Source organism: Gracilinanus agilis, chromosome 1 (assembly GCF_016433145.1).
Source record: "Gracilinanus agilis isolate LMUSP501 chromosome 1, AgileGrace, whole genome shotgun sequence".
Classification (NCBI taxonomy): Eukaryota; Metazoa; Chordata; class Mammalia; order Didelphimorphia; family Didelphidae; genus Gracilinanus; species Gracilinanus agilis.
In genome coordinates this window covers 755383473-755398720 of record NC_058130.1, presented here as the reverse complement: position 1 = coordinate 755398720, position 15248 = coordinate 755383473, and the positions used below count along the sequence as shown (strand labels likewise).

The window sequence follows — 15248 nt, the reverse complement described above, 5'->3', positions numbered from 1 at the left end:
AAGCTAACAAGAAGGCCTACTGTGGCTAGGAGAGGAAAAGTCATCACCTCCACTTGTCTCGATTCAGGGTTCTCTGCTCTGTGCTTCTTAAAAGAAAAGCAGCAAAGTTCTGAGTTTGTGAGATCATCAGAAATTAGCAAAGAGAAAACCAGACATGGAAACTGTGGCCCAGGCCTCTCAGCTTCTCTACTCAGCCTACAGTTCTCTTTTAGAGAAGGAAAGAACTATGTGTACTTCCTCCATTTTTTTTTTATTTGCCCAACTGACCTAAACAGCAAAGACAAGTCAGGATTAAGTGTTTCTTGGAAGGGTGGCAGGAGCAAATCATCTCCAAAAGGGATGCTGAGCACTCCAATCTGAGCTGGCAAATGCTGTTGTGCTATAAATAGTCTTAACTGTCCAAGACAATCTCCCAAGAGAAGTGGTGCTGGCAGATAGAAGACTTGTCTCCAGGGACAGAAGCCCACTCACGTTCCTTACAGCTTAGACAAAAGGAAAAGGTGGGCAGGAGAAGAATCACATGGAGTCAGGGGGTTTCTAGGAAGTCTCAATCCCATTAAGCTCATTGGGAATTCTGGATAGGAAGTGCTCAGTGTGGGCTGCATCTATAAAGATGTTCCTACAATTGTTTGCTGACAGCGTGGCATATAGTGGGTAGAACATTGGATTTTAGAACTGGAAGACTCCTGGGGTTCAGTCAGTCAACAAACCAGTATTGAGGGTTTCCACCGTCTCAGACTGCTAAAAGTGAGGGATGAGAAAGACCACTTGTTTTGAGCATGCCTTGAAGCAAGTAATGCTTAAACTTACTCAACCTCACCTTCCTCATTCATAAAATGGAAGAAACTAGGCTCATCAAGTTCCAGTCCAGTTCTAAATCCCGTGACCCTGTGATAGTTGTTATGCTGACCATATAGACCTCTGGGTCCCTTTGAAACAGTCTGCATATTATAAAACTCAGAGACTGCCGGAGCTAGAAGAAAGAAGTCTCCAAACCTTAATCCAACCTCTTCTACTGTCAGAAAAGAAGGACTTGCTTAATATTGTAGTTAGGAAGGGACAGCTAGATAGCTCAGTGGATAGAGAACCAGGGATAGAGATGGGACAATCTGGTTTGGAATCTGACCTCAGATACTTCCTAGCTGTGTGACCCTTGGGAAGTCACTTAACCCCAATTGTCTAGCCCTTACCACTCTTCTGTTTTGAAACAGATACTTGGTATCAATTCTAAGAGAAGGTTTAAGTGTTTTTTGTGTTGCTTTTTAAAAAGATCATAGTTAGGAGACAGGGCCAAGACTAGAAACCAAACCAGGTTTCCCAATTCCCACCTAGATATACCTTTCAATATACCACACTAGCTGTCTCTCCCAAAATTCTTTCCATTCTCTCATGGATTCCCATCGAGGGAGAGTAATAGTGGGACAATTGTTCAAATATATCAGTGTTTCTGTTTCTTTGGGGCTTCATCCAAAATCTTTTCTCTCCAGGAAAGGCAGGAAATCAGCACCTGCCTGACATCTTAAGGCAAACAAAAAAAAAACAAATCAAAAGCACCTCCAAGATCTACCAACTATCTTTACCTTTTTTTCTAGAATCTCAGTGGTGAACTGGACAGGAACCCATTCTCTACTATTCTGGGCCAGAGAATTTCCAAAAGAGAATACAAATTCTGGGAAGTTTTGTCCCTTCAGTAAATTTGTCATCTTTTCCACGAGTTGTTGGCATTTGGTATTTATCGGCAAGCTTTCAGAAAGAAAAACAAAATGTTAACCAGATGACAATTACTTAAAAAAGGCATGTTGACAGTCTCTTGCTCTTCTGCCTCTCTCTCCTTCTGAAAAGGAGAACCAGTGGATAGAAGCTGCTAACTTTGCTTCTCAGTATAGAATTTAAGCTCTGAGCATTTGATTACAGAAAGATGTCTGAAGCAGCCAAGGCCGGTTTGTTGTCTTTGGGGTGCTGGATCATTTAAAATTCAGGAAAAAAAAACAGAAAAAATTGGGGGCAGGGAAAAGATCTTCTGTGAATTCATTTCAATTTCCTCAAATGTGGGATATACAAATTTTTCCATTCTTATTTAGTGAATTACAAACAGTTGCTGTATTCTTCCCTAAAATTTTATCAATTCATCTAAGATACTTCACTCCAATGAACAGATGAAAAATAATTTATTAAATACTAGCTATGTGCCAGGCTCTGAAAATAATAATACAAAAGTGAACCTGCTCTCAAGGAAATTACATTCTAACAGGAAGAGACAAAATGCATATAGGACATGGTGTCCAGGGAAAGGGAGAGTTAGTCTGGAGAATCACGGGGATTTTAGAGTATCCATCAACAAACATTAAATAAACACTAAGCGCACTGAGAATAAAGAGGAAAGCCCTAAAACAATCTCCCTACTTTACCCTCAAGAAACTAACATTCTAATGGGAAAGACATCCTGAATCTCTCCTCCAGGTCACAACCAAACTCCAAAAAAAACCTATTTAATCTTCCCGATTCCTCTCAATCACTCTTTGATCCTCTGCAACCAGTCTTCCAACCTCACAGCTTAACTGGTATTGCTCTCTCCAGTTACTAAGGGCCTTTTCATGACCATAGTTTATGGCATTTTCTCAGTTCTTGTCCTTCCAGATCTCTATGTAGCATTAAGCACTACTCATCACCTTTGCTCCTGGATCCTCTCCTCTTCTCTGGTTTTCAAGATGCTGTTCTCTCTGGGTTTTCCTGTCAACCATTCTTTCTCAATCCCCTTTGCTGGATCAACATCCATGCTATGCCTGTGTGTGTGTGTGTGTACCCTGACACAAGGCCCTCCTTCCTTTTTCCCTCTTTCTTCTTTCTTAGAGAACTTTCATTTGCTCCCCTGATTTTAATGACCATCTTTGCAGAAAGCTTTTAGATCCATCTCTTCTCTCCCCAGAAATCCAGTCCTATATCACCAACTGCCTATTGTACATTTGGAACTGGCTTTCCTAAAGGCATCTCAAATTCAACCTTTCTCCCCAGTCCCACCCCTCTTCTGAATGTTCCCAGTTTCTGACTTCTGTTGAACCCACCACTCTTCCAGTCACCAGCTTCACAACCTTAGAATAATCTTCTTTCTCTCTCCTTCTACATATCAGATATCCCAAATGCCATCATTTCTACCTGAACGACATTTCTTGTAACGATCCCCACATCCTCTACTCGTGGAACTCCATCCTCACTCACACTACCCCTTCTCACCTGGGCTATTACAGTTCTCTACTCATTGCTGTCTCTGCCTCAAGATTCTTCCCAATCCGGTCTATTCTCCGTACTGTTACCAAAATGGTTTTCACAAAGCACAGATCTAATCAGCAAACTCAGTGCCCCTCTGCTACAAACTCCTCTGCTGCTGGGCATTTAAAGCCCTTCACGACCTGAATCAGAGCCTACCATTCAAATTTTAATATTTCTCATTCCTCATCACATGTACTACATTCTAGCCAAACTGGCCAATTTGCCATTTATCACATGGGGCAGCCCATATCCTGGTGGCAACACCTTTATCCCCCAAGCCTGGAAGGCACACTTTTCTCATCGCCACTTCTTCCTATTTCCTTTAAAGCTCTACCAAAGCACCTCTTTCTGTATGAAACCTTTTCTTCCCTCCAACTGATATGATACAAATTATGTTGTATTTCACTTGTGTGTACTTATATTTTGTATATTGTACTTTGTGTCTACTCTGTATACACGTACACATGTGCCTCTTGTCTCCAGTAGAACGTAAGCTGCTTGAGCTTTATCATCTTTGTCTTTATCCCCAGTGACTAACACAACACTTGGCATGCAGTGTTTAATCAATGTGAGTGACTATCACATTATTTCCACTAGCCAGGGAGGTACTGATTCTTTTTCTGTTTCCCAGAGAAAGACCAGGAGATGGGAAGGGGGGTAAGGGTACTAAGTGTTAGTAAGATGCATGGTTGGGGGCCAGACACAGAGAAATGGATGATGGGATCTTCACTCATAGAGTGGTGTGATCCTGTCCTGAAGCAGGCTCAGATTTCTTGATGGATAAGATCTTTAGGGTCCACTAGGCAGAGGGAGTGATGATGAAACCAGGATCTACATTATGGATTTGATATCAACAATTTGATAACAACAATTTGTTTTTTTGGCTTGGGGGTTTTTTTAGGACGGTGCCCAGAAAAGGGTAGTAATATTTTATTATTTAATCATCAGAAACTTAATTGTTAAATGGAAGATTGCTCCCTTACATTAGTGAGCAGCCAGAGATCATATTGTAACCAAATAATATTGGGGTTCGAATTCCTTCTGCTGCTAAGCAGTCCTGCCCAGCTGTGTTCTGAAGGATGGTAAATTGTCTATATCTGTTACTACTTTGAATAACACCTGAAGTTCAGAGAGTTAAGAGAAAATATACTCAATGATAAGGATATCTTGTAACAAGAATTCATGGTTTTAGAGTGTTATGCAGTTTAGAAAGCTCTTTCAAAAGTTGGTCACAAAATCTTATTTGTTAAACAGTGCAAGAATTATTATCCATATTTAACAGAAGTAGAAACTGAGGCTTATAAAAGCTAAAGATATTTGCCCTTCAAACACACTAAGGCACTAGTGGCCAAGCTGTGAATTGGTCCAACCATTCTGGAAAGCAATTTGGAACTAGGATAAGAAAGCAGTAGGAAGGAGAGAAATATATTGAGAAAGATAGGTAATACAAAACCAAAAGGCAATAAAGAAAATAAAATTAATAAGCAGCAGAGCTGAGATTTGAACTTGGGACTTCTGACTTCAAATCTGATGTGATTTCTATACCACCATGCTGTCATTCTAGTCCTAGGTGGAAATAATGGAAGTGTTCCCTCCATTCTATGCATTGTCTCTTGCCTTTCAGGCAAGACAAAGACGCTCTTCTGTGCTTTAGGTTCCCCAGATGGACACAAATGTTTTAATACTTTCTTCAAGGCATAGGGAAAAGATCAGATAGTTCATTCAGTGTTAAATGCAGATCTCCATCATCCCTAAACCAAGATTTAATGAAATAAATAGCACCTACAAAAACTCATGAAAGCCAACGGGTATCAGCAGAAGAGAACAAGCTGTGTATCTAGCATGTCAACAAAGAGTCCTGTTCAGGTGACCCTTGTCCCATGCTCCTTCCAGTTACTACAAGTTCCACAGCCAACTAATAATTATTGGCCATCATGATCTCTGGTGTCTACAAACATTTTTACCTCAAGTTATAATTATCTGTTTACTAAATCATTTTCCATATACATATTATTTCACTCCTACCTCCAAAAGATTCCCTTCATATATTGCCAGATCAGTAACTAAGGCAGAATTGGTCCAGTTAAGTCCTAGTTGAGATCAAATGACCCCATTTCCCTAAATAGACTAAAGGACTGAAAAAGATGCAACAAAATCTCCAAATATTAGGAAATTGACTCCTAGTAAACCACCAAAAAGGATATTCCTTATAAAATCCAGCCAATAATGGTAGCCCTGTAATATAACCCGGATTTCCACTGAGATGTAAGGATGGCTTAGCATTTTCCTGTAAGACAAAATATGACCAAGAAAACTCTTATTTTTACTCATAAAAAGGCAAAGAAAATCAAAAACTCTAATAAAGTCTAGAATATCAACCAATAAGATTTCCTCCCCCACATACAACTTTAAATATAGCTTGTGAATGCAAGCACACATCTTGCTGTAAAATTACAAGCTCATAGTATGTTTGCTTCTAAGAGAAAAAAAGAAAAAGAAATGAGCACAATTCTACCATAAAGTTCTACCACAAAAGACTCCAGTGCTTAGCGCAAAACATGTCATCATGGGCACTTATTACCTTAATTCTTAAAATATGATGATTTTAATCACTTAGCACACATCATTGTAAAAATGACAAAAATTACCTGAATAAAACTAACTTGAAATTGCTGTTGGATTGGAAGCATTGTGCTACTGACCACTCCAAGATGGAGATGGAGATTGGCCCCTGTGATTTCACCAGCCACTGTGTAGATGATACTGTACTTTGCCTGTAAATGAACCACACACAACATAGGGCCCCTTTCATGACTTTACATTTAGAATCAAAGACTATATTCATAGAACTCTGGAACTGGATGGACCTAATCCTCTCATTTCATAGATGGGGAAAGTGAGGCCCAAGAGGGGCAAAAACCTGCCCAAGGGCACCCAGATAACTAGTGTGCGCTTGGGGAACTACCCAAGTCTTTCAATTTAGCAATTATACTTAGCATATCGAAAAATCCAAAAGAAAAAAGAACAAACAAATCCTTCTCTGTCCCTACACTTCTTGGAGATCTATTTCTATACTCTCATCTCAACTGGCTCATGAAATGCACTGCTAATACAGGGATGTCACTCACATGATAAACAAGGATAAATACTAGTACCAAACCGGTACTGTGTCCACTCACTGGCACTTGCAGAACAAAATTAATCTCATCATTCACATTCAAATGGAGCATTTTAAAAGCTGGAAACAAAATGCAACATGTTTGGGGAATGGTTGTATAAGTTTATAGCATAGAAATGTAATGCAATGATAAATATGAAGGAGGCAGCTAGGTGGCTCAGTAGACAGAGTCAAATCTGGAGAAGGGAGATCCTGGTATGTTACCCAGGGCAGGTTGCTTAACCCAAGTTGTCTAACCCTTAATGTTCTTCTGCCTTGGAAAAGATAATTAGTATTGATTCTATGGCAGAAGCTAAGAGGTTTTTTTAAATTATAAATATGAAGACTTTACAAAATGACTCAGTGTAAAGAAAGTAGAACCCAATGGATGATATACAAAATAACAAAAGCAAAGTAAAGTCAACATAGAAAGGCAACAAAACCCAGGTGAAACCCAACGGCCAACATATATTACATGTTGTCAAAGTTACACAAAGGATATGCCCCTGTTTTCTGTTAACAACTGATATATGCACGGTTTGGGTGGGAATTATCACAGTCACTCTTTATTCCTTTGTACTTCAAGATATGATCTAATTAATTAAAGTTATCTATCTTCATGAGCTAATCAACTTCTAGATGCCAAGAGGAAGGCAAATAAAAATGAGAAACTGACTAAAAAAAAAAACAACTTTGGGAGGAAATTTCAGATGCCTGCCCCAAGATATGTGGCTTGATTCTGCCTTAAATAAAGCTTCACCAAAAAAAAAAAAAAATGAAATTAGGCACCTACCTTAAGAACAACATTAGTGCAGACTTCCCGACCATCAACCTGGGTGAAAGTGGGCTCCACAGGAACATCATTGAGGGCAAGTTGACTCAATGTTTTATTTAGCGATCTCATAAATATGGACTGGACAATTATATTAATCTACAAAGTGTTATAAATGGATTATTCAACACACTTCACAGAAATATACATCTACGCCTAAGAATTCCCACAGTTACAAATCATAATTTTGCAATTTCTGTTTGTTTGTTCTGTTTGCAATATTGTTGGTTTGATTTAAGCCTATATTCTATCCCCAGGTGACATCATATATAGTGCAATGTTAAAGACTGGTTCTATAACATAAGTATAAAATAAGTAAAACTTACTAAGTTTTCTTTCTGCATAAAAGTACCTCTCACACGTCTAAGAGCACCCATAAGAGTGTAGCAAAGCAATGCCTGTTAGCTAGTGTCATCTAGAGACTAGATGGAGACTCCTGTATCATTAAATGCATAGTCCCTGTTCACGTCATCATAAAGACAAGCTAGATTCTTCAAATTGTATCTTATTTAGGTCTCCTCCCTCCTAGTCAGTACAGTATGCAAGTTTTGTAGGTAATGTTGCAGGAGAATGTTAACAAAAGAGGGAACTAAGGAAGATCTCTGAGCAAGATACCACTTATTAGAAGGGGCATGCTATTTGCCAATCAATGGGTCAGTAGCTTGCCTCCATTTATGCCAAAGACCCTGAACAGACAGACTTTTTATAGGATTCTGGGGAGTAGAGAATAAAAAAAAAACTAGGGCAGATGACATTATGGAACTGAGTACAAAATGAGGGGTTATAGAGCTGAGGCCCAAGGAATAACATGACTGCTTGGAGGTTTCGTAACTGAGGCTAGCAATGACACCTCCCACCCTTCTTCTCCCAAAAGATTAAGAAGGGCTCATTGCTGGAGTCCAGGTGCAAGATAGTAGCCCACACATCGGGACAGCAAATCAGATATCCTTGAAGGATAGTTTTGTGGCTAAAGCAAACAGGCCCAACTTCCTTTCTTTCTCAATGCTCTCTAAGGCCAGCAATAATTCCATGAGGCAAGAAGATTAATGATTAGCAGGAGATCTGGATTTCTAAACTTGACCTACTGAATTCTAAACAGACCAAATGAATTCAGAACGAAGTTCAGAAATAAAGAACCAAGACTTTTCCAGTTATAGAGCAAACATAGTACAGGACAAAATCAATTACTTGTAAATAGGATCAGTAAGAAAATGATACAGATCAGTTTTAATCTTCTTAGTAGCCATTATTAAGTAGCACTAGCAAAAAGTAAGATTGGAAAGAGGAACCTAGAAGTCATATACAAACCATCCCAAACATTAAAGAGCATAATTTACAAACTGTATTATATATTAGCTAAAATTGAAATCTTTTGAAGTAAAATTTCAATCTAAAATTAAGAGGAACCCTCTAGATGGTGCTTCTCAAGGTTCTGGTTCTATGTTATGTAAATTCCAGATAAAATCCAGATCTTCACAGCTCCAGACTAGCAGAGCATCAAAAATATGCTGATAACTCTGGGATAATAACTTTGAAGTTTTGCCAACAACTTTGAGCTGATTGGATATATGTAAATGAACTAACCCCAAGGTGGCAAAGATAGGCGTTGGTCTATTCCCCCCACCAAAAAAACTATAAAAATGATACCTCCATGCTGCAGAATTCTCCATAGTTACATAAGTAATATTTTCTGCCTGTCTCCTTCCACATCCTTTTCCCATGCTACCTTTCTTCACCAGCCTATTCTCTGTCTCCATGCCACCATTTGTCTCTGTACCACTTTTTGCCACTTGTCTCTGCCTTTCTGGGCTTTTTACTCCCATATCTATATTAAATTAAGGTGTAAGTGCCACCCCATTTCCTGCCACAAATCTGTGGTCTTTCCCAGTAAGTACCCAAAGAACTGGGTATGCCTGCCTCTATTTCATAATTTCATAAATTATCACTACATCACTGAATATAAGAATCTTCTTAATTAGTGATAGTGAATAAAAGCTTCAACCTTACACTAGATATCCCTTTTTAGGAATCTTTTTAGAACGGGGGTAGATGAGACTGACAGAAATGCTAAAAATAAAGCATCTTAAATTCAAATATCTTTGGGAAAAAAGCAATGTACCTAGAATGGAGGAAATGAACTTGATTAAGCCATTCCATTATCCTAGACAGAAATGTGAAAACGATATTATAGTAGAACAGCCAGAGGACTGGTTGTTATGGATGTTATGTTATGCTAGGAGCACAAGCTCACTGGATCATTTGGCCACAGGGAAGTGGAGACCTTGGTCACGATCTGGAAGGGTAAAGAGTGCTTGTAGTCACTATTAGACCAGAGCACAAGCCAGGAGAGTATTAAGCATACCTCTCCTTAGAGCATACCAACTGGAAAGAACTGAAAGCTTACAGATCTCCAGACCTAGCTCTGAAAGCAACTACACAAAGGTCCTGAATTTTGAAACAAAATCCCCCTCCATTTGAGGAACAGGACTCAACTTTCACCCAAAGAACTTTAACAGTTTTTAAAGTTAAAAATAAGAAAGAAGCCAGAGAAAAAAATGAGCAAACAACAAAAAAAGAAGAAGCTGACCACAGAAAGTTACCATGGTGATAGGGAAGACCAAAATACAAGCTCAGAAGAAGACAACAAAGTAAAAACCACTACATTCAAAACCTCGAAGAAAAAATATGAATGGTCTTAGACCCAAAAAAGAGTTCCTGGAAGAGCTCAAAAATGATTTTTAAAATCAAATAAGAGATAGAAGAAAAATTGGGAAAAGAAATAGAAATGCCACAATCATGAAAAAAGGGTTAACAGATATGCAGAGGAAGTACAAAAAAATACCAATGAAAATAACACCTTAAAAAAACAAAATAGGCCAAAGAGTAAAAGTGGCACAAAAATCTACTAAAGAGAACTTCTTAAAAAGCAAAATTGGCCACATGGAAAAATATGGATAAAAATTCACTGAAAAAAGAACTTAAAAAGTAGAATTAGCCAAATGGAAAAGGAGGTACAAAAACTCACTGAAGAAAATAATTTCTAAAAAATAAGAATTTGGCAAGAAGAAGCTAATGACTCCAGGAGGCATTAAGAAACAATGAGACAAAAAAAATTTTTTTAATTTAAAAAATTAAAAAAAAGAAAGAATGAAAAAAAAGAGAATGTGAAATCAATCTTACCCTACAGAAAAGTAGGAGGGGAAGGGGATAAGAGTAGGATAGGTGCTAATAGAAGGGAAGGTAGATTAAGGGAGGTGGTGGTCAAAAGCAAAACCCTTCTGAGGGCTGACGGGGTAAAAAGAAAGAGAAAGTGGAGTTGTGAAATGATTTGACCATTTTGGAAGCAAATTAGAAACTATGTTCAAAAAGCTATAAAAATATGCATACCTTTTGACCCAGCAATATCACTACTAGCAAAAGGACCTATATATAAAAATATTTATAACATCTTTTTTTTTGTGGTGGCAAAGAACTAGAAATTGAGGAATGGATAAGCAAGTTACAGCATATGATTTTGATGGAATATTATTGTGCTATAAGAAATGACAAGCAGGTTACTCTCATAAAAAACTTGGAAACACTTACATAAATTGATGCTAAGTGAAAAGAACAGAACCAAGAGAACACTGTACCCAGTAGCAGCAACACTGTGCAAAGATCAATTGTAAATGACTTAGCTATTCTCAGCAATATAATGATCTAAGACAATTCCAGAGGACTTATGATGAAAAATGCTTATCCACCTCCAGAGAAAGAACTGATGGATTCTGAAGGAAGTTCAATGCACACTTTTAAAAAGTTCCTTTATTTTTCTTGTTTGGGTTGTTTTTTTTAGTCTGTGTTTTCTTTCACAATATTACTAATATGGAAATATATTTTGCATGACTATACTTTTATAACCCCGATCAAAATGGTTGTTCTCTCAAAGAATGGAAAGGAAGGTAATGGAGGAAGAGAATTTGGAACTCAGAATTTTTTAAAACTGATGTTAAAATTGTTTTTACATGTATTGGGAAAAAATTTTAAAAACAAAAACAAATATGAACCTTACCTCTTTATGTGAATTAGGTACCTAGACAAAAAGGAAATAGAAACAGTTATATCAGCATATTATAGAAAATCATTATCTTTCTTTTCTGATACCTTTTCTTACAGCTAAGGTGTTTTTTTTCTTGAAGACTTTGAAACTGAAAAATAACAACTTCCTGTGATCCAAATATGCTGTCAACATTCTTATCAAATTCATATTAGGGACAGAGTTTGTCATTTTGCTTCCAAATTTACTCCTAAACAGATCATGACATCAGCCAACTCTCCTGACAGTGCTAGCCTAGAGAAACACTTGAGCTTTTTCTCAATTCATTAATTAATAAGTATTTCTTTTTTCTTTTTCTTTTTTTTAAATCCTTTAAATCCCAACTGTGGACATGCTGAAATGCTAGGCTACAGAGTTTGGAGGAATCACTCTTTTTGACCACGAAAAATGACAGAAAGATTAGCTTTATGTAGTTCTACAGAGTGTTCAGAGAATGGAAATAGAGAAACTAATTAAAAGGCTATTGCAGGGGCAGCAAAGTGCCTCAGCAGATGGAGCACCAAGTCTAGAGCAAAAGATCCTAGATCAAATGTTTCAGATACTTCCTAGCTGTATGACCCTGGGCAAGTCACTTAATCCCAGCTGCCCAGACCTTACTACTCTTCTGCCTTAAAAGCAATACTTAATAAGCTATTGCAAAAGTTAAATAGCAATAAATAAAATAATAAATTCCTTAACTTTGCCTCTTTCTCTGAGAACTGTAATCAGATTGGTGGAATATAATTGGTAAAAATAAACTGCTTTATTGTTCCTCTCACCATTTTTAGGAATTCCTAGACTGCGACTCACCATCACTGCCCTCTATGGATAGTCTCCCCCATTAAATTAATAATTAATGATAATAATTAGCAGCTAGCATTGATATGGCACTTCAAGACTTGCAAAGAGTTAGACAACAAGTATCCCAGTTTCCTCTTACAACAACCCTAGAAGGCAAGTACTATTAGTATGCCTACTTTACAGAAGAGGAAACAGGCTAAGAGAGGGAATTGACATCCTGCAAATCTTTTGGTATCCTGATTCTTAATGACAGAGCTTGGCACATAGGAAGTGCTTAAGAGATGCTGTGCACTCATTTCATTCACTGAACTAGTTTGGGAATCAGGGCAAATGAGACATTATGTTAGAATGAACAAAACTACTTTAAATGGTTAAAAAGAATACAAAGTAAGTTAGCGGGAGCATTTTCAAACTGAACTTACTGCCAAAATTTTGGGCTGGGTATAATGATCCATATGAAGAGCTTTTATTTTACTGCACTGTTCCAGAGTTATTATTCTGCTACATTCAACAGTCTGGTCCATCAGAAAGCCTAGAAATCAAAGCAGAATCACCAAGAAGTTTAAGCAAAATAGAAAGAAATTTCTAAAAGCAGGTGCTGGAAGAAATGCCAGGTTACAAGTATGAAAAGAAAAGAGAAAAGCAAGTTGTGAAACATGAAACATGGCTTGCATGTGATACTTTTTTCCCCTTAGCTGCATGCTTTTACTAAAGAACTGAATCTACTGGGCAGTCTGGTAAGCTGCCTTCAGGAGGACAGTCACCCTTGAGGATCCCATTTGTCCACAGCAGTGTGAGTTGGACAGGTGAGCTCCAAGGTTGAGAGGGTTAGAGCCAGTTTAAGATTTAGCTGGGAAATGTTACCATCTTAGACTATCAGTACAGTTGCTGTGTTACCCCACAGAGCAGAATCAAAACCAAAAAGTAGAAGTTTCAAGGAAGCCAACTTCAGGTCACCATTAGAAAGGATTTTATAGCAACCAGAAATGTCCAGAACAGAAAGAGTTGCCTTGTCAGGCAAGTGCAGTAGGGATCCCTTAACTGTGGTTAAAGAAGAATGAGAACATATAAAGACTTACCTATAGGATTGTTATCTACACATTCAATGGAGACTGAAGGGCTTGGAAGTTTCAGAAATGAATCTGAAGTCTGCAGTGGAACACCATACTATAAAAACAAATAACCAGGAAGGTTTATGGTTATTAACAACAATCAGTACAACAATAAACAACAATCTATTTCTAAAGAAATAAAAAAAAATGCAACTAAAATAATGAAATTTACTTTCCCAAATCAAAACCCAAAGAAGTTCTTTGCCAAAATTTGAAACAATGTTTTTGTTTTATTTTTATTTTCAATTTCAAATTCTCTACCTCTCTCCAGCCCTTCCCTCACCCAATGAGAATGCAAGACATATGATACTTATACATATGAAGCCATACAAAACATATTTCCACATTAAATATGTTCCTCCTCCCTTCAGTACCCCAAAAGTCAAAAGAATAAAGAGAGAAAAATCTGCTTCAATCTGCATTCTCAGTCCATCTATTCTCTATCTGGAGGTGAAATCGTATTTTTCATCATGGGTCCTTTCTTTGGAATTGTGGTGGATCACTGTATTGATCAGTTACTAAGTCTTTCACAGTTGACTATCATTACAATATCCAGCAAGAAGAGGTGGAAAGAGGAATTCCATTTAAAATAACTATGGACAGTATAAAACATTTAGGAGTTAATCTGCCAAGAAACACCTAGGAACAAAACACTCTTCAACTGATTAAAGGCATCTAAATAATTGGAAGGATATTAATTGTCCATGGGTAGGCCAAGCCAATATAATAAAAATTAAGTTACTACCTAAATTGATTTATTTATTCAATGCCATATCAATCAAACTACCAAAGAATGATTTTCTAGAGCTAGAAAAATAATAACAAAATTCATCCAGAAAAACAAAACTCGAGTATATAGGGAATCAATGGGGGAAAAATAGGAAGGAAGGGAGACTAGCAGTACCAGATATCAAAAAATACTATGGGGGAGCAGCTGGGTGGCTCAGTGGATTGAGAGCCAGGGCTAGAGATGGGAGGTCCTAGATTCAAATCTGGCCTCAGACACTTCCTAGCTGTGTGACTCTGGGCAAATCACTTGACCCCATTGCCTAGCCTTTACTACTTTTCTGCCTTGGAACCAATACACGGTATTGATTCTAAGATGGAAGGTAAGGGTTTAAAAAACATACTACAAAGCTGGAATCAACAAAACAACTTGATACTGTATAAAGAATAGAGAGGTTGATGAATAGAATATATAAGGTATACACTATACAGAAACAAATGAGCACAGTTCAACTCAAAAGATACTAGCTTTTGTGTCAATAATTCACTATTTTTTTAAACTGTTGAGATCACTAAAAAAAAGTCTGGCAGAAACTAGGTACAGATCAACATTTCTCACTGTGTACTAAGATAATCTCAAAATGCATATATGACTTAGATATAAATGGTGACATCATAAGCAAGTCAATGGAACATAAAAAAATTATCTGTCAAATCTATGAATAGGAGAAGAGTTCATGGCCAAATATGAGGTTCACAGAAGGTGAAATGGATCATTTTGATTATGCAAAACTAAAAAGGTTTTGCAGAAACAAAACCAGTGCAGCTAAAATTTGAAGGAAAGCAAGAAACTGGGGAGGGGACAGTGTTTTGAAGCAAAACTTTTTAAAGATTGGTTTGGGAGGATAGTCAGAGTATTTTCAGCTTTTGCTGCTACTACACCACCATCTTGGCTCCCCCAACCATTCTGGAGGCAATTTTGAACTATACTCAAAAAGCTATTAAACTGTGTATCCTCTTTGACCCAATGATTCCACTCCTCAAAGAAAGAGGAAAAGGACCTATATGTTCAAAAATATTGATAGGAGTTCTTTTTGTGGTGGCAAAGAATTGGAAACTGAGAGAATGTCCATCAACTGAGGAATGGCTGAACAAGTTATGGCACATGAAAGTGATAGAATACTACCAAGAAATGATGAAGAGAACCATTATTGATGCAAAATAAAGCAAGAACCAGGAGATCAATTTATACAATATGAGTAATGTTGTAGAAAAATC

General features: G+C 37.5%; 1 protein-coding gene across 1 annotated transcript in view; it reads right to left on the bottom strand.

Annotated features, from left to right (window-relative positions):
* Nucleotides 1-15248, bottom strand: part of TCTN1 (tectonic family member 1) — a 34663-nt gene that overhangs the window by 3679 nt on the left and 15736 nt on the right. Inside the window, exons 5-12 of the mRNA XM_044685418.1 lie at nt 13212-13299; nt 12555-12664; nt 11308-11328; nt 7218-7355; nt 5916-6041; nt 5472-5554; nt 4251-4391; nt 1581-1743 (exon numbers count right to left, since the gene is read on the bottom strand). Of these exons, the coding sequence (XP_044541353.1) occupies nt 1581-1743; nt 4251-4391; nt 5472-5554; nt 5916-6041; nt 7218-7355; nt 11308-11328; nt 12555-12664; nt 13212-13299 (870 nt within the window). The remainder of the gene's footprint in view (nt 1-1580; nt 1744-4250; nt 4392-5471; nt 5555-5915; nt 6042-7217; nt 7356-11307; nt 11329-12554; nt 12665-13211; nt 13300-15248) is intronic.